General features: G+C 47.9%; 1 protein-coding gene across 1 annotated transcript in view; it reads left to right on the forward strand.

The window, feature by feature from the left end:
* Positions 1 to 24,007, forward strand: part of LVRN (laeverin) — a 273,477-nt gene that overhangs the window by 92,753 nt on the left and 156,717 nt on the right. Inside the window, exon 4 of the mRNA XM_063964163.1 lies at positions 1,728 to 1,854. Within this exon, the coding sequence (XP_063820233.1) occupies positions 1,728 to 1,854 (127 nt within the window). The remainder of the gene's footprint in view (positions 1 to 1,727; positions 1,855 to 24,007) is intronic.

Below are 24,007 nucleotides of genomic sequence, written 5' to 3' on the forward strand. Positions count from 1 at the left end.
CTTTGCTGACCGTAGGCCTTATTAGAAATTGCCCAGGATGTAATCCACAAAACGCCTACTGTACACTCATACTGTAGGTGAGAGTGGGCGGACAGAGTGAGTTTGTAGCTTCTTGTACTCCGAGTGATATAATGTAATTCTCCTATAATACAGTAAGTTGTACAGTTTGTTCTCCTGAAGTTTGTTCCACAGAGTTCAGATAATTGTGACCTATACTACACAGCAGAGTGCCTGAATGTACACATCTATGTAGCTGCTCTGCCCCTGTCCATATGCTTGTGGAAGTATCCCTCATCATTATCAGTGTGGACTTGCACCAGCAGAAACTGGCATGTGCACACATATCTGTCCTCAAATGGCTCCAAGTAGGGATATTTTGCAACTAAGGCTTGCCATTCGTCTTAGTTACCTCACTAATGCGATAAAAGTACAATGCACGACAGTGGGAGAATGGTGGGTCCAGGTGCAACAATATGCACGTACTGTATGTATACCTATGCAGAGTTTTTGCACAGATGTGAATTTACACATCTTCGTGCATGTCTGTCCTTTTCTGAGTTTGTCGCTACATGGCCGGATCTGTCTTTCCAGAAAATAGGGCGTTTTGGGGTTTGAACAAAGAGGTGACAATGCGATTGCATGTAACCACCATGTGTATAGAGAAGGGAAGTCTGTTACTGGTGGATCTCCTGCACCTAGCATGGGGCTGGTGCATCTGCCGATACTGATGAAAGCTGTTGTGGCAGCCGGTATAAAATCAATGGGCGGTACGTACGGCTTTCCTCTTGCATGCGCATAACCCTATTAGTTGAAAGGATACTGGAATTAGCATTCGGTGGTAAATCAAGATATCATGGTTGCTCGCAACTACAGTGTGCAACTCACAAACAGCCCCATTGTGTCCTTATCAGCCAGCATGGTATTTACTCTCATTACTTTCATTAGACAGGACTGATATGGTCATCAAATGTGTTTCAGCATCGGAACAGTACAATCCACACTGACTCAGAACTGAATATAGCACGTGGGAGTTACAGCACCTCTTTCATTAGCACATCCATTGTCTTCATTTATCTTGTGCACATGGCCCTTTTCAAAATACGTTTCTTACTCTGCTAACTACTCACACTACTAACTATACTCACATAGCATACCTCCCAAAATCTGGAGACAGGGAAGAGGGACTCCCTGGCGTAGCAAAGCCACAGTGCACACGAAAGAGGGCATGGCCTATAGAAAAGGGGATGTGGCTTTGTGGAAGTGCCGCAATCATGAGCCACGCCCACATTTTCAGTCACTATGGGGGTATACCCAGCACTCTGTGAGCTGCCGTCATGCCCCCAGCATCTCTGAATAGATGCTGTGCGCATGCACTGAGCAGCGAGTGACAGGAGCCTCCCAACTGACCCCTTTCCCCGGGATGAGACAGCGGGACAGTCCCAAATAACAGAACTGTCCTGTGAAAATCAGGACAGCTGGGAGGTATGATGTAGGGTCATTACAAGAACTGCCACACAGGTATAAAGCGGTGATACCCACTCTGCACCTATGATAGAAACGTACCCTTATCAACCAATGAGGTTCTATACTGCTTCTCCTTTGAGGAGAGTTTTAGGTTTCTTTGGTGTACAACTAGCATCACACTAAATTGTTGACTTATCAGAGGAACTTGTGCTCTATTTACTGTACTATAACGGTTATAACATTCTCTTGTTACATTGTTTTAGATACGAGTTTGGGCGCGGAAGGAAGTTGTACAGAAAGGATATGCAAACTTTGCTCTGGGTATTGCAGGGCCAATTCTTTCATTTATGGAGGATTTATTAAATGTTACATATCCTTTACAAAAGACAGGTGAGCATTTCTAATTTCCCATATGTTTTAAAAATACATTTCACACCACGTTTGGCTTTAATGTATCAGATGAATTGGATCGAATGTTCCTTGCATGTAAAATCTAGAGCAGAAAGATTTTTCTTAACTTGGCACCCCTATTTGGTTACCTTTCCATTATCTACTAGGCACCAGGATAGAAAGGTGCTCAGAATGTCTACATGGTATATTATTCTGGTCTCTTGATCCTACTGCTGTATATTTAATTTAAATTATGTTAGTATTTCTTCCTCATGTGTTGCTGTCTTGCTGGACTGCGTCATTGCATTTTGCTTGCTGTGTACTATTCCTTTTATGTTATGTCGCTTGTTTGTATGAAATTCATTATTCTTTTCAATATACATATTAACAAAAAATAAATTTCACATATAAATGTTAAATTATTTTACACTTCACTACCACTTTCTAAACCAATGAATATCGAAACAATGTAGGACAGGGCTGGCCAAACCGGTCCTCGAGATCTACCAACAGTACATGTTTTCCAGGCCTCCTGGAGATCTGTAGAATTGTCAGTTAGGAATGAATGCAGCACATCTTAATTAGTAATGACTACACCTGTGCACCAGCTAGGTGATCTGGAAAATGTGAACTGTTGGTAGATCTCGAGGACTGGTTTGGCGAGCCCTGATGTAGGACAGTTCACTGATATGCCCAAATCAGATATAGGGGCTAATTCAGACCTGATCGCAGCAATAAATTTGTTAGCTAATTGGCAAAACCATGGGGGTCATTCCGACCTGATCGTAGCTGTACTAAATTTAGCACAGCTACGATCACTTACACTGACATGCGGGGGGACACCCAGCACAGGGCTAGTCCACCTCGCATGTCAGGCCGGCCACCCCCGCACAAGTGCAAAAGCATCGCACAGCAGCGATGCTTTTGTACTTGAAGAGTAACTCCCGGCCAGCGCAGCTCCTACGGCTAGCCGGGAGTTACTCGTCGCTGCCTGAGTCGCAGCGGCTGCATGTGACGTCACGCAGCCGCTGCGTCCCGCCCTCCACACGGTCCGACCATGCCTACATTGGCCGGACCGCGCCCAAAAAATGGCTGCCAAACTCCGCCGTGCCACCCCCTCCCACCTCTGCCTGTCAATCAGGCAGAGGCGATTGCTAGGCAACGACAGCTGTCTCGCATGGGCCGGCGCACTGCGGTGCCGGCACACTTCTGACCTGATCGCTGCGATGAACGGCAACGAGCGATCAGGTCAGAATGACCCCACATGTGCACTGCAGGTGGGGCAGATCTAACATGTGCTGAGAGAGTTAGATTTGGGTGGGTTATATTGTTTCTGTGCAGGGTAAATACTGGCTGCTTTATTTTTACACTGCAATTTAGATTTCAGTTTGAACACACCCCACCCAAATCTAACTCTCTCTGCACATGTTATATCTGCCCCCCCTTGCAGTGCACATGGTTTTGTCTATTAGCTAACAAATTTGCTGCTGCTGAGTTCAGGTCTGAATTAGGCCCAAAGTTCCAACTAAACCATGCCTATTTTAAGATAGACTACACCCCTTGTTTAAGTAGATAATTATCCCATTTAGTCCTGTGGGACTGTTGGCTGTCATCTAGATTGAATGACAGATTCTAGTAACTCTTGCTCTTTTTTAAGCAAGATTTGAAATCGTTGCGGTGGCTGGCAGCTACTCATCATGTTTTGTGTCGCAGCCGCAGCGGCCCGCCCCAACAACGGTCCGGAAATGCCTGCATTGAAACGCCACTGGCACAACACTTGCTTCTAATCACTGTTATCTCCATACTGTAGTGTAGGGTGGTCTTCTGTTTGCCGGCGGTCGGGCTCCCGGCGCTCAGTATACCGGCGCCGGGAGCCCGACAGCCGGCATACCGACACTTATTTTCCCTCGTGGGGGTCCACGACCCCCATAGAGGGAGAATAAAATAGTGTGGCGCGCGTAGCGCGCCACCGTGCCCGTAGCGTGGCGAGCGCAGCGAGCCCGCAAGGGGCTCATTTGCGCTCGCCAAGCTGTCGGTAAGCCGGCGGTCGGGCTCCCGGCGCCGGGATGCTGGTCGCCGGGAGCCCGACCGCCGGCCAGCCGTAGTGAACCCTGTAGTGTATATTGGGGGTAATTCTGAGTTGATCGCAGCAGGAACTTTGTTAGCAGTTGGGCAACACCATGTGCACTGCAGGGGGGACAGATATAGCATGTGCAGAGAGAGATAGATTTGGGTGTGGTGAGTTCAATCTGCAATCTAAATTGCAGTGTAAAAATAAAGCAGCCAGTATTTACCCTGCACAGAAACAAAATAACCCACCCAAATCTAACTCTCTCTGCACATGTTATATCTGCCCCCCCTGCAGTGCACATGGTTTTGCCCAACTGCTAAAAAATTTCCTGTTGCGATCAACTTGGAATTACCCCCATTATAAGCTACATCAATGTGTTAATTTGTCCTGCTGGCTGCTGCTATTGGTTTTTCTACATTTCCGGTCACAATCAGATACTATCTGATCAACCAAATGGACTAGATAACTGTACAACCATCCTGTCTGGCTGCAGTACACTTAAATCTAGACAAATACCTTTTGAAACTCACCTGACATACGTCTCCAGCAGCCATATATATTAATCAGCATTGTTTCAGACCACACTGGTCCTTACTAGAGATGAGCGCCGGAAATTTTTTGGGTTTTGTGTTTTGGTTTTGGGTTCGGTTCCGCGGCCGTGTTTTGGGTTCGACCGCGTTTTGGCAAAACCTCACCGAATTTTTTTTGTCGGATTTGGGTGTGTTTTGGATTCGGGTGTTTTTTTCCAAAAAACCTAAAAAACAGCTTAAATCATAGAATTTGGCGGTCATTTTGATCCCAAAGTATTATTAACCTCAAAAACCATAATTTCCACTCATTTTCAGTCTATTCTGAATACCTCACACCTCACAATATTATTTTTAGTCCTAAAATTTGCACCGAGGTCGCTGTGTGAGTAAGATAAGCGACCCTAGTGGCCGACACAAACACCGGGCCCATCTAGGAGTGGCACTGCAGTGTCACGCAGGATGTCCCTTCCAAAAAACCCTCCCCAAACAGCACATGACGCAAAGAAAAAAACAGGCGCAATGAGGTAGCTGTGTGAGTAAGATAAGCGACCCTAGTGGCCGACACAAACACCGGGCCCATCTAGGAGTGTCACTGCAGTGTCACGCAGGATGTCCCTTCCAAAAAACCCTCCCCAAACAGCACATGACGCAAAGAAAAAAAGAGGCGCAATGAGGTAGCTGTGTGAGTAAGATAAGCGACCCTAGTGGCCGACACAAACACCGGGCCCATCTAGGAGTGGCACTGCAGTGTCACGCAGGATGTCCCTTCCAAAAAACCCTCCCCAAACAGCACATGACGCAAAGAAAAAGAAAAGAAAAAAGAGGTGCAAGATGGAATTGTCCTTGGGCCCTCCCACCCACCCTTATGTTGTATAAACAGGACATGCACACTTTAACCAACCCATCATTTCAGTGACAGGGTCTGCCACACGACTGTGACTGATATGACGGGTTGGTTTGGACCCCCACCAAAAAAGAAGCAATTAATCTCTCCTTGCACAAACTGGCTCTACAGAGGCAAGATGTCCACCTCATCATCATCCTCCGATATATCACCGTGTACATCCCCCTCCTCACAGATTATCAATTCGTCCCCACTGGAATCCACCATCTCAGCTCCCTGTGTACTTTGTGGAGGCAATTGCTGCTGGTCAATGTCTCCACGGAGGAATTTATTATAATTCATTTTAATGAACATCATCTTCTCCACATTTTCTGGATGTAACCTCGTACGCCGATTGCTGACAAGGTGAGCGGCGGCACTAAACACTCTTTCGGAGTACACACTTGTGGGAGGGCAACTTAGGTAGAATAAAGCCAGTTTGTGCAAGGGCCTCCAAATTGCCTCTTTTTCCTGCCAGTATAAGTACGGACTGTGTGACGTGCCTACTTGGATGCGGTCACTCATATAATCCTCCACCATTCTTTCAATGGGGAGAGAATCATATGCAGTGACAGTAGACGACATGTCCGTAATAGTTGTCAGGTCCTTCAGTCCGGACCAGATGTCAGCATCAGCAGTCGCTCCAGACTGCCCTGCATCACCGCCAGCGGGTGGGCTCGGAATTCTGAGCCTTTTCCTCGCACCCCCAGTTGCGGGAGAATGTGAAGGAGGAGATGTTGTTGACAGGTCGCGTTCCGCTTGACTTGACAATTTACTCACCAGCAGGTGTTTGAACCCCAGCAGACTTGTGTCTGCCGGAAAGAGAGATCCAAGGTAGGCTTTAAATCTAGGATCGAGCACGGTGGCCAAAATGTAGTGCTCTGATTTCAACAGATTGACCACCCGTGAATCCTTGCTAAGCGAATTAAGGGCTCCATCCACAAGTCCCACATGCCTAGCGGAATCGCTCCGTGTTAGCTCCTCCTTCAATGTCTCCAGCTTCTTCTGCAAAAGCCTGATGAGGGGAATGACCTGACTCAGGCTGGCAGTGTCTGAACTGACTTCACGTGTGGCAAGTTCAAAGGGCATCAGAACCTTGCACAACGTTGAAATCATTCTCCACTGCGCTTGAGACAGGTGCATCCCACCTCCTATATCGTGCTCAATTGTATAGGCTTGAATGGCCTTTTGCTGCTCCTCCAACCTCTGAAGCATATACAGGGTTGAATTCCACCTCGTTACCACTTCTTGCTTCAGATGATGGCAGGGCAGGTTCAGTAGTTTTTGGTGGTGCTCCAGTTTTCTGTACGTGGTGCCTGTACGCCGAAAGTGTCCCGCAATTCTTCTGGCCACCGACAGCATCTCTTGCACGCCCCTGTCGTTTTTTAAAAAATTCTGCACCACCAAATTCAAGGTATGTGCAAAACATGGGACGTGCTGGAATTGGCCCAGATTTAATGCACACACAATATTGCTGGCGTTGTCCGATGCCACAAATCCACAGGAGAGTCCAATTGGGGTAAGCCATTCCGCGATGATCTTCCTCAGTTGCCGTAAGAGGTTTTCAGCTGTGTGCGTATTCTGGAAACCGGTGATACAAAGCGTAGCCTGCCTAGGAAAGAGTTGGCGTTTGCGAGATGCTGCTACTGGTGCCGCCGCTGCTGTTCTTGCGGCGGGAGTCCATACATCTACCCAGTGGGCTGTCACAGTCATATAGTCCTGACCCTGCCCTGCTCCACTTGTCCACATGTCCGTGGTTAAGTGGACATTGGGTACAGCTGCATTTTTTAGGACACTGGTGACTCTTTTTCTGAGGTCTGTGTACATTTTCGGTATCGCCTGCCTAGAGAAATGGAACCTAGATGGTATTTGGTACCGGGGACACAGTACCTCCAACAAGTCTCTAGTTGGCTCTGCAGTAATGATGGATACCGGAACCACGTTTCTCACCACCCAGGATGTCAAGGCCTCAGTTATCCGCTTTGCAGTAGGATGACTGCTGTGATATTTCATCTTCCTCGCAAAGGACTGTTGGACAGTCAATTGCTTGGTGGAAGTAGTAAAAGTGGTCTTACGACTTCCCCTCTGGGATGACCATCGACTCCCAGCAGCAACAACAGCAGCGCCAGCAGCAGTAGGCGTTACACGCAAGGATGCATCGGAGGAATCCCAGGCAGGAGAGGACTCGTCAGAATTGCCAGTGACATGGCCTGCAGGACTATTGGCATTCCTGGGGAAGGAGGAAATTGACACTGAGGGAGTTGGTGGGGTGGTTTGCGTGAGCTTGGTTACAAGAGGAAGGGATTTACTGGTCAGTGGACTGCTTCCGCTGTCGGCCCAAGTTTTTGAACTTGTCACTGACTTATTATGAATGCGCTGCAGGTGACGTATAAGGGAGGATGTTCCGAGGTGGTTAACGTCCTTACCCCTACTTATTACAGCTTGACAAAGGGAACACACGGCTTGACACCTGTTGTCCGCATTTCTGGTGAAATACTTCCACACCGAAGAGCTGATTTTTTGGGTATTTTCACCAGGCATGTCAACGGCCATATTCCTACCACGGACAACAGGTGTCTCCCCGGGTGCCTGACTTAAACAAACCACCTCACCATCAGAATCCTCCTGGTCAATTTCCTCCCCAGCGCCAGCAACACCCATATCCTCCTCATCCTGGTGTACTTCAACACTGACATCTTCAATCTGACTATCAGGAACTGGACTGCGGGTGCTCCTTCCATCACTTGCAGGGGGCGTGCAAATGGTGGAAGGCGCATGCTCTTCACGTCCAGTGTTGGGAAGGTCAGGCATCGCAACCGACACAATTGGAGTCGGACTCTCCTTGTGGATTTGGGATTTCGAAGAACGCACAGTTCTTTGCGGTGCTACTGCTTTTGCCAGCTTTAGTCTTTTCATTTTTCTAGCGAGAGGCTGAGTGCTTCCATCCTCATGTGAAGCTGAACCACTAGCCATGAACATAGGCCAGGGCCTCAGCCGTTCCTTGCCACTCCGTGTGGTAAATGGCATATTGGCAAGTTTACGCTTCTCCTCCGACAATTTTATTTTAGGTTTTGGAGTCCTTTTTTTACTGATATTTGGTGTTTTGGATTTGACATGCTCTGTACTATGACATTGGGCATCGGCATTGGCAGACGACGTTGCTGGCATTTCATCGTCTCGGCCATGACTAGTGGCAGCAGCTTCAGCACGAGGTGGAAGTGGATCTTGATCTTTCCCTAATTTTGGAACCTCAACATTTTTGTTCTCCATATTTTAATAGGCACAACTAAAAGGCACCTCAGGTAAACAATGGAGATGGATGGATTGGATACTAGTATACAATTATGGACGGGCTGCCGAGTGCCGACACAGAGGTAGCCACAGCCGTGAACTACCGCACTGTACTGTGTCTGCTGCTAATATATAGACTGGTTGATAAAGAGATAGTATACTCGTAACTAGTATGTATGTATAAAGAAAGAAAAAAAAACCACGGTTAGGTGGTATATACAATTATGGACGGGCTGCCGAGTGCCGACACAGAGGTAGCCACAGCCGTGAACTACCGCACTGTACTGTGTCTGCTGCTAATATATAGACTGGTTGATAAAGAGATAGTATACTCGTAACTAGTATGTATGTATAAAGAAAGAAAAAAAAACCACGGTTAGGTGGTATATACAATTATGGACGGGCTGCCGAGTGCCGACACAGAGGTAGCCACAGCCGTGAACTACCACACTGTACTGTGTCTGCTGCTAATATATAGACTGGTTGATAAAGAGATAGTATACTCGTAACTAGTATGTATGTATAAAGAAAGAAAAAAAAACCACGGTTAGGTGGTATATACAATTATGGACGGGCTGCCGAGTGCCGACACAGAGGTAGCCACAGCTGTGAACTACCGCACTGTACTGTGTCTGCTGCTAATATAGACTGGTTGATAAAGAGATAGTATACTCGTAACTAGTATGTATGTATAAAGAAAGAAAAAAAAACCACGGTTAGGTGGTATATACAATTATGGACGGGCTGCCGAGTGCCGACACAGAGGTAGCCACAGCCGTGAACTACCGCACTGTACTGTGTCTGCTGCTAATATAGACTGGTTGATAAAGAGATAGTATACTCGTAACTAGTATGACTATAAAGAAAGAAAAAAAAAACACGGTTAGGTGGTATATACAATTATGGACGGGCTGCCGAGTGCCGACACAGAGGTAGCCACAGCCGTGAACTACCGCACTGTACTGTGTCTGCTGCTAATATATAGACTGGTTGATAAAGAGATAGTATACTCGTAACTAGTATGTATGTATAAAGAAAGAAAAAAAAACCACGGTTAGGTGGTATATACAATTATGGACGGGCTGCCGAGTGCCGACACAGAGGTAGCCACAGCCGTGAACTACCGCACTGTACTGTGTCTGCTGCTAATATAGACTGGTTGATAAAGAGATAGTATACTCGTAACTAGTATGTATGTATAAAGAAAGAAAAAAAAACCACGGTTAGGTGGTATATACAATTATGGACGGGCTGCCGAGTGCCGACACAGAGGTAGCCACAGCCGTGAACTACCGCACTGTACTGTGTCTGCTGCTAATATATAGACTGGTTGATAAAGAGATAGTATACTCGTAACTAGTATGTATGTATAAAGAAAGAAAAAAAAACCACGGTTAGGTGGTATATACAATTATGGACGGGCTGCCGAGTGCCGACACAGAGGTAGCCACAGCCGTGAACTACCGCACTGTACTGTGTCTGCTGCTAATATATAGACTGGTTGATAAAGAGATAGTATACTCGTAACTAGTATGTATGTATAAAGAAAGAAAAAAAAACCACGGTTAGGTGGTATATACAATTATGGACGGGCTGCCGAGTGCCGACACAGAGGTAGCCACAGCCGTGAACTACCGCACTGTACTGTGTCTGCTGCTAATATAGACTGGTTGATAAAGAGATAGTATACTCGTAACTAGTATGTATGTATAAAGAAAGAAAAAAAAACCACGGTTAGGTGGTATATACAATTATGGACGGGCTGCCGAGTGCCGACACAGAGGTAGCCACAGCCGTGAACTACCGCACTGTACTGTGTCTGCTGCTAATATATAGACTGGTTGATAAAGAGATAGTATACTCGTAACTAGTATGTATGTATAAAGAAAGAAAAAAAAACCACGGTTAGGTGGTATATACAATTATGGACGGGCTGTCGAGTGCCGACACAGAGGTAGCCACAGCCGTGAACTACCGCACTGTACTGTGTCTGCTGCTAATATATAGACTGGTTGATAAAGAGATAGTATACTCGTAACTAGTATGTATGTATAAAGAAAGAAAAAAAAACCACGGTTAGGTGGTATATACAATTATGGACGGGCTGCCGAGTGCCGACACAGAGGTAGCCACAGCCGTGAACTACCGCACTGTACTGTGTCTGCTGCTAATATAGACTGGTTGATAAAGAGATAGTATACTCGTAACTAGTATGTATGTATAAAGAAAGAAAAAAAAACCACGGTTAGGTGGTATATACAATTATGGACGGGCTGCCGAGTGCCGACACAGAGGTAGCCACAGCCGTGAACTACCGCACTGTACTGTGTCTGCTGCTAATATAGACTGGTTGATAAAGAGATAGTATACTCGTAACTAGTATGACTATAAAGAAAGAAAAAAAAACCACGGTTAGGTGGTATATACAATTATGGACGGGCTGCCGAGTGCCGACACAGAGGTAGCCACAGCCGTGAACTACCGCACTGTACTGTGTCTGCTGCTAATATAGACTGGTTGATAAAGAGATAGTATACTACTAATATTATATATACTGGTGGTCAGGTCACTGGTCACTAGTCACACTGGCAGTGGCACTCCTGCAGCAAAAGTGTGCACTGTTTAATTTTAATATAATATTATGTACTCCTGGCTCCTGCTATAACCTATAACTGGCACTGCAGTGCTCCCCAGTCTCCCCCACAATTATAAGCTGTGTGAGCTGAGCACAGTCAGATATATATATACATTGATGCAGCACACTGGGCTGAGCAGTGCACACAGATATGGTATGTGACTGAGTCACTGTGTGTATCGTTTTTTTCAGGCAGAGAACGGATATATTAAATAAAACAAACAACTGCACTGTCTGGTGGTCACTGTGGTCGTCAGTCACTAAACTCTGCACTCTCTTCTACAGTATCACAGCCTCAGGTCAATCTCTCTCTCTCTCTTTCAACCCTAATCTAAATGGAGAGGACGCCAGCCACGTCCTCTCCCTATCAATCTCAATGCACGTGTGAAAATGGCGGCGACGCGCGGCTCCTTATATAGAATCCGAGTCTCGCGAGAATCCGACAGCGTCATGATGACGTTCGGGCGCGCTCGGGTTAACCGAGCAAGGCGGGAGGATCCGAGTCTGCTCGGACCCGTGAAAAAAACATGAAGTTCGTGCGGGTTCGGATTCAGAGAAACCGAACCCGCTCATCTCTAGTCCTTACATAATAAATGTCGGCTGTCGGGATGCCTGGTGGTCATGTGACTGATGCCAGAATCCCAACACCAGTCAGGAGGCCGGCGCTGGATCAGCGACAGCAGACATTACAAAAGTGAGTATTGGGGTTAGGGGTCAGGGTCGGGGTGTGTGTGTGTGTGTGGTTAGGTTAGGGTTAGGCAGCAGGGGGGGTTAGCCCTAGCCGCCATCCCCCAAGGGTTAGCCCTAGACGCCACCTCCCAAGGATTAGCCCTAGCTGCCACCACCCGAGGGTTAGGGTAGGTTGATGTTGAGATCTTCAGTGACAGGATGCCATGGTCAGTCGGCATCCCGACTGCCGACATTTATTATGTAAGGACCAGTGTGGTCTGAAACTGATACAGTTGGTCACTGTAAGGGGGGATGGCAAAACACACCGCCTGCTGTTGTCCAGAAACGTGTGGAGTTTGCCAAGATGGGTGTCTGCAGTAATCACTGCACATGGTGGACCTACTAGGTACTAATGTCAATACAATCTCATTGATCAATTTGCTGTCAGTGTCCAATCACTTTTGTCTACATAGTGTAATTGCAACACTAATGTCAGTTTTGCATATATTTATATCATAGCATCACATTTTACATATCATATTGAAAGTATATGCTCAAAAGAGTTAACATTTATTATCGTAATAATGTTACTCTAAACCAGTATAGTATTTCCGTGAGACATCTAGCAGACTGGAAGATACCACAAGCTATACCAATATTTATTTTCAATACTTAGGGGGTGATTCAGACCTTATCGCTGCTGTGCGTTTTCGCACACCGGGCGATCATGTATATAGACAGAGCCGGCCTTAGACATAGGCAAACTAGGCAAATGCCTAGGGCATTTGGTATGCTTAGGGGCACCAGCAGCTTCTGCTGATTAAAATGATATGCGGCATGCCTATATTCTGTGTGTGACTGCGGCTGTATCTGCATACGAAATGCTACGTTGCAGTGTATTCCTGGAAATCACTGTAATGTAGCATTTCGTATGCAGATACAGCCACAGTCGCACACAGAATATAGGCATGCTGTATATCATTTTAATCAGCAGAAGCTGCTTGTGCAGCCTAGCGACATAGTAATGTTAATACGATGCATTTTCATAAACAAAAAGCGCCCGACATTAGCAGAGCTGCCAGCTGACTCATGCCAGGCATCTCCTGCAGAACTAGCGGCGGTGCTAGGGCAGAGCCGGATTAAGGGGGGGGGGGCCCAGGGGGTCAGTACCCCGGGCCCCCCTGTCATAAGGGGCCCCCAGCAAAAGCTGCGCTGCCCCGCTCTGGTGCTGCTGTCCCCTCTCCAGCCTCCGCCACCAGCAGCAGCTCTCCTGGCTGCAGTGGAGGCTGGAGATTGCTGCCTGTATCAATCCCTGATCCGAGCTGCCCATTAGGAGGGGGAGGGAGCCACACGCACAGCCGCGAGCGGGACATAACACACCCGCTGGCAGCGCGGAAACCTCCCTCCCTTGCAGCCGGTAGTCTTCTCCCCACTGCAGCGTGGGGTCTCTGTGCGGGGGTATGCTGCGATTCGGGGGTCGGAGCAGAGGGGACGGAGGTAATATAAGATAATTGTTATAGAATTATGTCATATTGGCTCCGCCCCCTCCCCGCCGACCCGCGAATCACGGCATTTTTGCCGTGGGGGCGGGGCCTAATGGTGAACTGTGCCCCTGGCTCCCAGCAATATGTCCTGGCTGCGGCATCCTCACCCTTTTCCTCAGGGCAGGCATTAATGTAAGTGTACATGTACGCACAGTTTGTGTTCTATGTGTGTATGTGTTCTATCTGTGTATACTGTATATATGTGTATATGTTCTATTCGTGTATATGTATGTGTGTATGTGTTTTGTGTGTATGTATTTGTGTGTATGGGGGTGCATGAGTTCTATGTAATGTGTGTGTGTGTGTGTGTGTGTGTACACACACACACACACACACACACACACACACACACACACACACACACACACACACACACACACGTGTGTTCTTCAAAGGAAACCCCCCTTCCGAATCCTGCTTTCCCCCCTGCAGGGGGTGGTTGCTGGTGGGTGGGCCCCCTGTCTTGTGTGCCCTGGGCCCCCCAAGGGCTTAATCCGGCCCTGTGCTAGGGGGCACCAGCCAAAATCTTGCCTAGGGCATCATATTGGTTAGGGCCGGCTCTGTGTATAGACTGCGCATGCGTAATGCACCACAATGCACATGCACATCGGCAAACAACAAAGCGAAGATTTTGATAGCACGGGCATTCACAAGGTGATTGACATGAAAAGGCCATTTGTGGGTGGTAACTGACCAGTTTCTGGGAGTGTCAGGGAAAACGCAGGCGTTCCCAAGCGTTTTCTGGAAGGGTGTGTGACGTCAGCTCCGGCCCCGCTAAGCCTGTTCTCATCACACTGTAGGAGTAAGTCCTGGGCTGCGCAGAGACTGCACACACTGGAAAAATCATTCAATGGTGAGTGAGATACAGATTTACAGCTGTCCGCTGACTGAGGGATTTTTTGCAACACGGCGTACACATACGATCACACACTTGCAGGGGGAATATACACTCCCCTTGGGTGGCGACTATCTGAACGCAGCACAACAAATTTAGCAGCCCAACAATCAGGTCTGAATCACCCCCTAAGTTATTGTAAGAATATTCCTTAAATAATAAAGAAGGTATACTTTGAAAGATCAACAAAGGTAATAAAACATAAAGCTTATTTCTATAAAGAATGTAAAACATTAGAGATGCGTGATCAGTTGCTATATGGTGCATTGATAAATGCAAGTTAATGGCACATTTGTGGTCAGACTGAGAAATGTGCTTATTATCACTGATTTATTAGGAGGATACAGCATACTTACTGACTTTTTCATTCTCTTCTCTCTGGGAGAAGCAGGATAGGAGACAAAACATGTCACTTCGGGGGGGGGCGGGATCAAACTGTATCCTCATTAGGCTGCGCCCCCAGCACTAGGAAACACCTGTGATTTGCAGGTCAAAAGCGAGGGGTGGAGCTTAAGGCAGGCTTGCCTACCCTCCCGCATTCAGCGGGAGGTTCCTGATTTTTAAAAGAACCTCCCGCTACCCCGCATACCTTGTCAGCCATCCCGGATTTTAAGGTCCGTTATTAAAAAATCTGAACTGCGCATGCGCAAGTCCAGGGAGGCGGGGGCGGGGCTTGCACGGGAGACTTCAGGGCAGCCACCGCAGGGTTGTGTGCAGCGTCAGCCGTGCTGCTGTGCACACTGAGATGCCGTCTAAAGCAGTGTTTTGCTTCCCTGTGCCTAGCCCCTCCCACCTCACTCAGCAGCGTGTACCAGCACCACAAGATGCAGCAGCAGCTTTCCTCTCACTGGGTCTTCCTGCACTGTGCTGCGCTCATACACTGTACTGAGGTTCGGCTTCCAGCCCCTACAGCAGGCATTCCCAACCACGGTCCTCAAGGCACACTTACAGTGCAGGTTTTAGTGATATCCAGGCTTCAGCACAGGTGACATAATTAGTAGCTCAGTTATTTTGATTTAACCATCTGTGCTGCAGCCTGGATATCACTAAAACCTGCACTGTTGGTGTGCCTTGAGGACCGTGGTTGGGAATGCCTGCCCTACAGGAAGGAGCAAGATAGCCAGGTGGGTGCAGAGTGTAATGGGGGTGGAGGGTGTAATGGGGGTGTTTGTAATGTGGTACTGGGTGTAATATGGGGGAGGGGGGTATGTATGCTGTATGTAATGTGCTGGGTGTAAAATGGGGGAGGGGGTATGTATGCTGTATGTAATGTGCTGGGTGTAATATGGGGGGTATCCGGACTCCAGGTCGACAACAAAAAGGTCGACACACCTTAGGTCGACGTCAATTGGTCGACACACCTTAGGTCAACATGGACAAAAGGTCGACAGGAACAAGGTCGACATGGAAAAAGGTCGACGTGAGTTTTTCACAATTTTTTTCTTTTTTGGAAACTTTTCATACTTAACGATCCGCGTGGATGACTACGTTTGGAACGGTAATCTGTGCCGAGCGGAGCGAAGGCACCATGCCCGAAGCATGGCGAGCGAACGCGGTGCACTAATTGGGGTTCCCGGTCACTCTACGAAGAAAACGACACCCAAAAAACATTAAAAACTCATGCCGACCTTTTTCCATGTCGACCTTTTGTCCATGTCGACCTTTTGTCCACGTCGACCTAAGGTGTGTCGACCAATTGGTGTCGACCTAAGGTGTGTTGACCTTTTTGTTGTCGACCTGGAGTCCCAGACCCATATGGAGGAGGGGGGCTGTATGCTACTTGTAATGTGCTGGGTGTAAAATGGGGGAGGGGGGTATGTATGCTGTTTGTAATGTGCTGGGTGCAATATGGGGGAGGGGGGCTGTATGTTGTTTGTGATGTGCTGGGTGTAATATGGGGGGGGGCTGTGTATAATGTAATGTGGTGGGTGTAATATGGGGAGGGGGGCTGTATGCTGTTTGCGATGTGCTGGGTGTAATATGGGGGAGGGGGAGCTGTGTATAATGTAATGTGCTGGGTGTAATATGGGGGGCTGTGTGTAATGTGGTACTGGGTGTAATATGGGGGGGCTGTGTATAATGTAATGTGCTGGGTGTAATATGGGGAGGGGGGCTGTATGTTGTTTGTGATGTGCTGGGTGTAATATGGGGGGGGGCTGTGTATAATGTAATGTGCTGGGTGTAATATGGGGAGGGGGGCTGTGTATAATGTCATGTGCTGGGTGTAATATGGGGGAGGGGGAGCTGTGTATAATGTAATGTGCTGGGTGTAATATGGGGGGCTGTGTGTAATGTGGTACTGGGTGTAATATGGGGGGGCTGTGTATAATGTCATGTGCTGGGTGTAATATGGGGAGGTTGGGATTGGGTGACCGGCGGTCGGGGTCATCTTTCAGCATACCGACGCCAGGGTCCCGGCCGCCAGATTGTTGGCGGGTGGGGGTGGGTGAGCGCAACGAAGCCCCTTACTTGCTCACTGCGCTCGCCACAGGTTCTGTTCCAACTCTATGGGTGTTGTGGACACTCACGAGTGGGAACAGTCCCTGTTAGTTGGAATGACGACTGTCGGGATTTCTAGCGGTTAGGATGCCGACCGCCGGTAACATGATTACATCCCATATGGAGGGGCTGTGTATGCTATGTGTGTGTAATGTGGTACTTAGCATATACTGGGTGTAATATGGGGGGGCTGTGTATAATGCAATGTAATCTGATACTGGGTGTAATATGGGCGAGGGGCGCTGTGTATGTTTATGTCATAACTCCAAAATGTCCTGATTTGGCTGGACAGTCCAGTTTTTCACTACTGACTGTACCGTTGTCCCACCCGCGGGAGCCAACAGCCACACCGGAAGGAGCACAAGACGCCGGCACGGAGAATACGCGTCCAGCCGCAAGGAGACCAGCCACACACAGACCGCTCAATACAGCACAGCACCCGGCATCACAGACACCTTTCACAGATCCACAATATACAGGTAGATTGCAGGGACAGCGTATGAGGGTTGTTGAATGGCAAAAAACGGACTCCAGCCATTATTCATATAAACCGACCGGGAAAGCTGCTTAATTACAACAGAGAGCTTGTAAATATTGATAATTTTTTTATTTCTTTATTTATTTTTTATATATTTATTGTTTTTTCTTCTTTTAATCTCTATTCCTTCTTTAACGTTTATTGTTCTCTTTTCTCTTCTTAAATCTTCTTTTTAAGGCATTGCTATTCACAGCGCTTTGTTACCCATTTATCAGTGTCCTGCAGTTGCCAGACCCTCTCTCACGCTGCTCTGCTTATCAGAGCAGCATTGAATAGACACTGTGCGCATGCGCACAGCGTCTATTCACTGGCAGAGAGGACGCAGGACATGACCAGCAACTCACAGAGCCCAACCGCCAGCATACCGACAGCGTGGCGAGCACAAATGAGCCCCTTGCGGGCTCGCTGCGCTCGCCACGCTGCAGGCACGGTAGCGCGCTACGCTACTTTATTCTCACTCCAGGGGGGTCATGTACCCCCACGAGGGAGAAAGTGTCGGTATGTTGGCTGTCGGGATTCCGGCGCCGGTATACTGTGCGCCGGGATCCCGACAGTCGGCATACTGAAGACCACCCTCTGTGAGGCCATAACTCTATCCACGAGGCCATGCCCCTAATTTTGGGCGCGCGCCTACGGCGCGCACAGATGTTTCTCCTGTATTGTAAAGTACTGGGTATAATATGGGAGAGGAGGAGTGTGTATAATGTAATGTATTATGGTGCTGTATGTACTAGATGTAATACGTATATACAGTATGTATATATGGGTGTAGTAGTGTGTGTGTATGTGTATATATTATGTATGTGTGTGTATGTGTGTATATATATATATATATATATATATATATACAGAGCCGGACTGGCCATCTGGCACTTCTGGCAAATGCCAGAAGGGCCGATGGCCACGTGGGCCGGTCCAGCGGTCACTGAGACGCGCTGCCGCTCAGTCCGGCGGCAGCGCGTCTCAGCTGTCAGGATTGGAGAGCTGTGAGGGACGGGGGTGAGAGCGCCGGGCGCCCGCCAGCACGGCTGTGTCTGGCGCGGCGCGTATAGCGGACTTCAAAGCAGCCGCCGGTTCGTGAGCCAATCAGAGCTCGCGGACCGGCAGCCAATCATAAGCCGCCGGTCCGCGAGCTCTGATTGGCTCACGAACCGGCGGCTGGTTTGAACGCTATACGCTGCCGCGCCAGACACAGCCGCGCTGGCGGGCGCCCGGCACTCTCACCCCCGTCCCTCACAGCCCGGAGGAGGAGGAGCAGCAGCAGCAGTGCAGCAGCGGTAAGCAGCTGCAGCACTGGCTGCTGTGGGGGCAATTGTATACCTGGCACTGTGGGGGCAATTGGCTGGCACTGTGGGGCAATTGTATACCTGGCACTGTGGGGGCAATTGGCTGGCACTGTGGGGCATTTGTATACCTGGCACTGTGGGGGCAATTGTTTACCTGGCACTGTGGGGGCATCTGTATACCTTGCACTGTGGGGGCATCTGTATACCTGGCACTGTGGGGGCATTTGTATACCTTGCACTGTGGGGGCATTTATATACCTGGCACTGTGGGGGCAATTGGCTGGCACTGTGGGGCATTTGTATACCTTGCACTGTGGGGGCAATTGTTTACCTGGCACTGTGGGGCCATCTGTATACATGGCACTGTGGGGGCATCTGTATACCTTGCACTGTGGGGGCATCTGTATACCTGGCACTGTGGGGGCATTTGTATACCAGGCACTGTGGAGGCATTTGTGGATCTGGCACTGTGGGGGCATTTGTATACCTGGCACTGTGGGGGCATTTGTATACCCGGCACTGTGGGTGGGGGGCATTTGTGGATCTGGCACTGTGGGGGCATTTGTATACCTGGCACTGTGGGGGCAATTGTTTACCTGTCACTGTGGGGGCAATTGTTTACCTGGCACTGTGGGGGCATTTGTATACCTGGCACTGTGGGGGCATCTGTATACCTGGCACTGTGGGGGCATCTGTATACCTGGCACTGTGGGGGCATTTGTATACCTGGCACTGGGGGGGCATTTGTATACCTGGCACTGTGGGGGCATTTGTATACCTGGCACTGCACTATCGGGGGCATATAATGTAAATTTCGTCTCATACCGGGTGCTGTAATGTGAATTTTGGCTCATACTGTGTGGTATAATGTGAAAGAGGCAGCAGTACTAGATAGTATAAGGGGTCCTACTATTGTGGTGCATAATGCGTATAAGGGGTGTATGGTGTAGTAAACTACACTGAAGGCCACGCCCCCTTTGAGTGACCACGCCCCTTTGAGTGACCACGCCCCCTTTTCCGGAGCGCGCGCTTAATTACAAACCTCACATTTCCATACCCCCACTTAAAAATTTCCACTTCAACCACTGGTTGTGTATATTTTAATAGAGAATGATGTACGCCTGTATGTTGTTAGAATATTAATTATATTTGTAAGAACATAGACTAATAAGTGGGAGGAGTCAGGAATAGTAAGGGGATGAGTCACAGAGGTGGGCCTGTGTGCTTCAAAAATGCCAGGGCCTATTTTTAGTCCCAGTCCGGCCCTGTATATATGTATATATATATATATATATATATACATACACACACACACACAAACCCACACCAGTGTATGTAGATTTCATTTTTGTCCATCTCTTCCCACAGATGTCTCTCAAATGTACATGGTGCATTAATATATCGTGCACCTACTGTATATTATTACTCTTTTTCTTTTTTTGCTGTTTTTAGTACTATAGTTTTCACCTGCCATTGCAGGACACACCCGATTGCAATAAATATGACCATAGGTGGAGCTAGAGATGCCCTTGGGTGGCGCTAGAGACGTACCTCATTGGCGCATTCTGCTGCCGCCTGGAATCTCCCTGAAACTAGTTTTCAAAAGTAGGCAAGTATGGCTTAAGGCCTGCTCCCAACTCAGGAAAACACCCGCGATTTGCGTGTCTAAAGCGAGGGGCGGAGCTAAATGGCTAATTCCAGTCATTTAGCCCTGCCCCCTTCTCGCGGCCCTGCGATTGCCGGTGATTTTTAGACCATCCTGCCCGCTTCACTGGGAATTTGGCAGGATGCGGGAGAGTTGACTACCCTTTCTGGGGCTGCGGGGGACTGCTCCAAATATCGGGAGCTTCCCGCAGCTTCCGGGAGGGTAGGCAAGTATGGGATACAGTCCTCCTTAGTGCCAGATAGTGGGTAAAAGAGAACATGCATAAAACAGGAACATAAAGACATGAAAAAAAGGATAAGGTGGGTACTGCTCATTAGGGTGCTTACATCCTAATTAGAAAAGGGTACAGATGAAACGAGCTGGTGGTATGACTCATTAATGAGGGTGCACTAGTATATTAGACCTCCCAAGTCATTGATAACAATGGATGTCTTGTTAGTGGGAGGGGGATGTGGCAACCAGAGGTGAGGCAATGCAAAAGTCAGAGGTAAGTACTAAGATGGTGAAAAGAGCATTTTGTTTTGAGATACAGTATATACAGTATGAAAGGGTAGTGTTGTTGAGAGTTTTTTAGGTAAGGATGATTAAATCAAATTGGATTCTGTAGAATGTGGGGAGCCAGTGCAGGGACGTGCAAAGGGGTAAAGCAGCTTTACAATGGGTGATAGATGGGTGAACGGAATCCCAGATAGGATGAGGTTGGAGCAGTCAAGGTAGGAGATGAGAGAGTGGATGATAGCTTTGGTAACATGTGTGGCATATTCTAGAATAATAATTTCTACAGTAGAGGCAACAGGACTGGGAGAACATGGTCTCAGGAAGTAAGACAGCCATTGCGACCATTGTACGGGAGTGCAGTTGTAGGCTGAGATATGCCCCTAAAACGGTCGAGACATTCCTGCGTTTTTGCTGCAACTCCATGTAACCACCTCCAAAAGGACCCTGACTTGCAATAATATATACACACACATACATATATACATACACATATACACAATGTATACTTACAAACACACACACACACAGTACACACACACAAATATAGTCACACATATAGGGTACACATACTGCAAAAAGAAACTAACCAAATATAAAGTCTGATTTGCCAGCACCTGCAGAGTACATTCACACTAGCACACAGTACATACACAAACGCACACATAGCATGCATACACACACACATCAGACACATATACAGCATATATAAACACACACACACACAGCAATCATCATACTTACACAAACGCAATCACTTTCACTGTGTTCCGAGGCTGACCGCCGGAGTTCAATAGCAGATGGCTTGCTAGCGGAGCTGCTGCTGCTGGGCTTCCGCAGGAGCAGCTCCCTCAGCCATCTGTATCGTCAGTGAAGCAGAGAGCTCTGCCGTTCAGAGCTCTCTGTATGCTCAGCAGCTCTCCTCTGATCGCGGCAGCTCCCTTCTGATCGCGGCTGCGGGTAGCCCGCAGCCAGTGCAGAGACGGAGACAAGGCTGTCTCCGTCTCTGAAAAATACATGTGGTCCCTCAGGGGGGTTTCTGGGTACTCAGAAACCCCCCCTGCGTGCGCCACTGAGGTGGTAAAAACATTAATGGAGCTGTTCAATAAGAAAAATTGAACCATAAAAGAACTGTACCATTAAGATTAATGGAGTGATGGATTATCAAGAGAAGAGGTCACAACAGTGTAAAAAGCAGGTGAGAGGTCCAGGAGGATGCATGTGTAGGAGTGATAAATTATACTTTGCTGTAAATAAATCATTGATCACTCTGTGAGAGCATTTACAGTATCATGTTTGGAATTCAATGGGGGAGAAGGGAGTGTTGTGTGAGATAATGAGATGAGAGCAGAGACTTTGTTTACTGGAGAGTATGACCAGAGGCATAACTAGGGTTTTTGGAGCCCAGGGCAAGATTAAAAATGGCGGCCCCCCTACCACTAAAGAACTAAAAAAGACCTACAAAACAAATTATGTGCACACGCTGAAAAGATGGGCGTGGCCCCATACCAGAAGGGACGTGGCCACTGAAAATGTTGCATACTTACCTACTTTTTATGTCTCATCTTCAGGAGAAGCAGAAGATGCTGTTGGCCACTTTTGTTGGCGTGGCCAGCTCGCACATTAGGCCACGACCCCATGGGTGGCAAAATGTGATTTGCAAGTCCGTTGGGAAGGGGCAGGGCTACAAATGTTGTGTCAATTAGTCCTGTCCCCTCCATGTGTAGCCGCAAATCCAGGTATTCTCTAGGAAGTGGGCTAAGTGCGGGAGATCCAGCTACTCTCTTAGGAGTCTCCTGCAGCATAGGCAAGTATGCAATGTTGATTTTGTCTTGTGGTATCATTCCGAAGGTGCATCATTGAGAAAATAATAGAATATCACCTATCACCTGTTTCTGGGTTTAGGAGTGTGGCTGAGGGAGAGTAACCTGTGAAGAAAGTTGCAGCAGATGTAGACTCAGGGCACATAGCTAGTTTTCTGTAATGGCAAGGCAGATGCAAGATATTGAAGTGCACAGGAATAGGGCAGAGAGAGTAGTGGAGATATGTGTATATGGTTGGTTGATTGGTTGGATTGAAAGTAAAAGTGGATGGCAAGTGTTGGGGTGGAATGAGAAGCATGAGCATGAGTGCAGTGGGTAGAAGGAGGGCAGAGCGCACACAAACACAGAGGAGATGGCAGGAACCAAGCACTGGTGCGTTACCTGTCAGGACATCAGTTGTCACGATTGGTGAGGTTCACGTGCTTGGCCCAGCCTGGACTGGGAGAGTAGAGAGCCAGATGAGCGAGCCAATCGCCGAGCACATTCACATTGGACAAGGGAAAGATGGAGACACTGGACTGGAGAGTGAGTAGGGAGAAGAGCTGTGCAGTCAGCCCCGTCCACTCCCTCTATAATCCAGCCCTGTGTTGAATAAAAGTGCTGAGGAACAATTGCTCCAATTTAGGCAGGTTAATGGATAAGGTGGAAGCTACTTTATGATCTCTTTTCTAGGGTTAATAGATTAGGCATCCTCTGCAGATTTGACATGTGGCCTAAGATGCTAACAGATGGGCTCAGTCAGTACAGCAGTCAAACAGAGGCAGCAATCACAGTTGAACTCAGTGGGCAACTGAAAAGATTTAGGGGTAGATGTACTAAGCCTTGGAGGGAGATAAAGTGAAGAGATAAACTACCAACCAATCAGCTACCAATGTTTTTTTTTCAGTCCCAGCCTAAAACTTAGCAGTTAGGAGCTGATTGGTTGGTGCTTTATATCTCTTCACTTTATCACTTTTGAAGGCTTAGTAAATCACCCCCAAAGAAACAGCATTGACAGTTAGGGGTCTATGTACTAAGCCTTGGAGATAAAGTGGATGGAGATAAAGTACCACCCAATTAGCTCATAAGTGCCATGTCACAGGGAGGGGTGTATCTAGGGGTCCGGGTGCCCCTGGCAAAGTAAGGGACTGGCACCCCCCATGTTTGAAATAGGGAAGGTGCATGTGCAAAAAAAGGGACATGATTTTGTTGGAAAGGGGCATGACCATACAATAGTTCCCCCAATTCAAATTACGCTACACAGTAGTAACCCTTATACACATCATGCCCACACAGTAGCAGTTCCCTTTACACATTATGCCTACACAGTAATTCTTATAACACTGAGG

The sequence above is a fragment of the Pseudophryne corroboree genome, chromosome 1, assembly GCF_028390025.1.
Source record: "Pseudophryne corroboree isolate aPseCor3 chromosome 1, aPseCor3.hap2, whole genome shotgun sequence".
NCBI classification, from domain to species: domain Eukaryota; kingdom Metazoa; phylum Chordata; class Amphibia; order Anura; family Myobatrachidae; genus Pseudophryne; species Pseudophryne corroboree.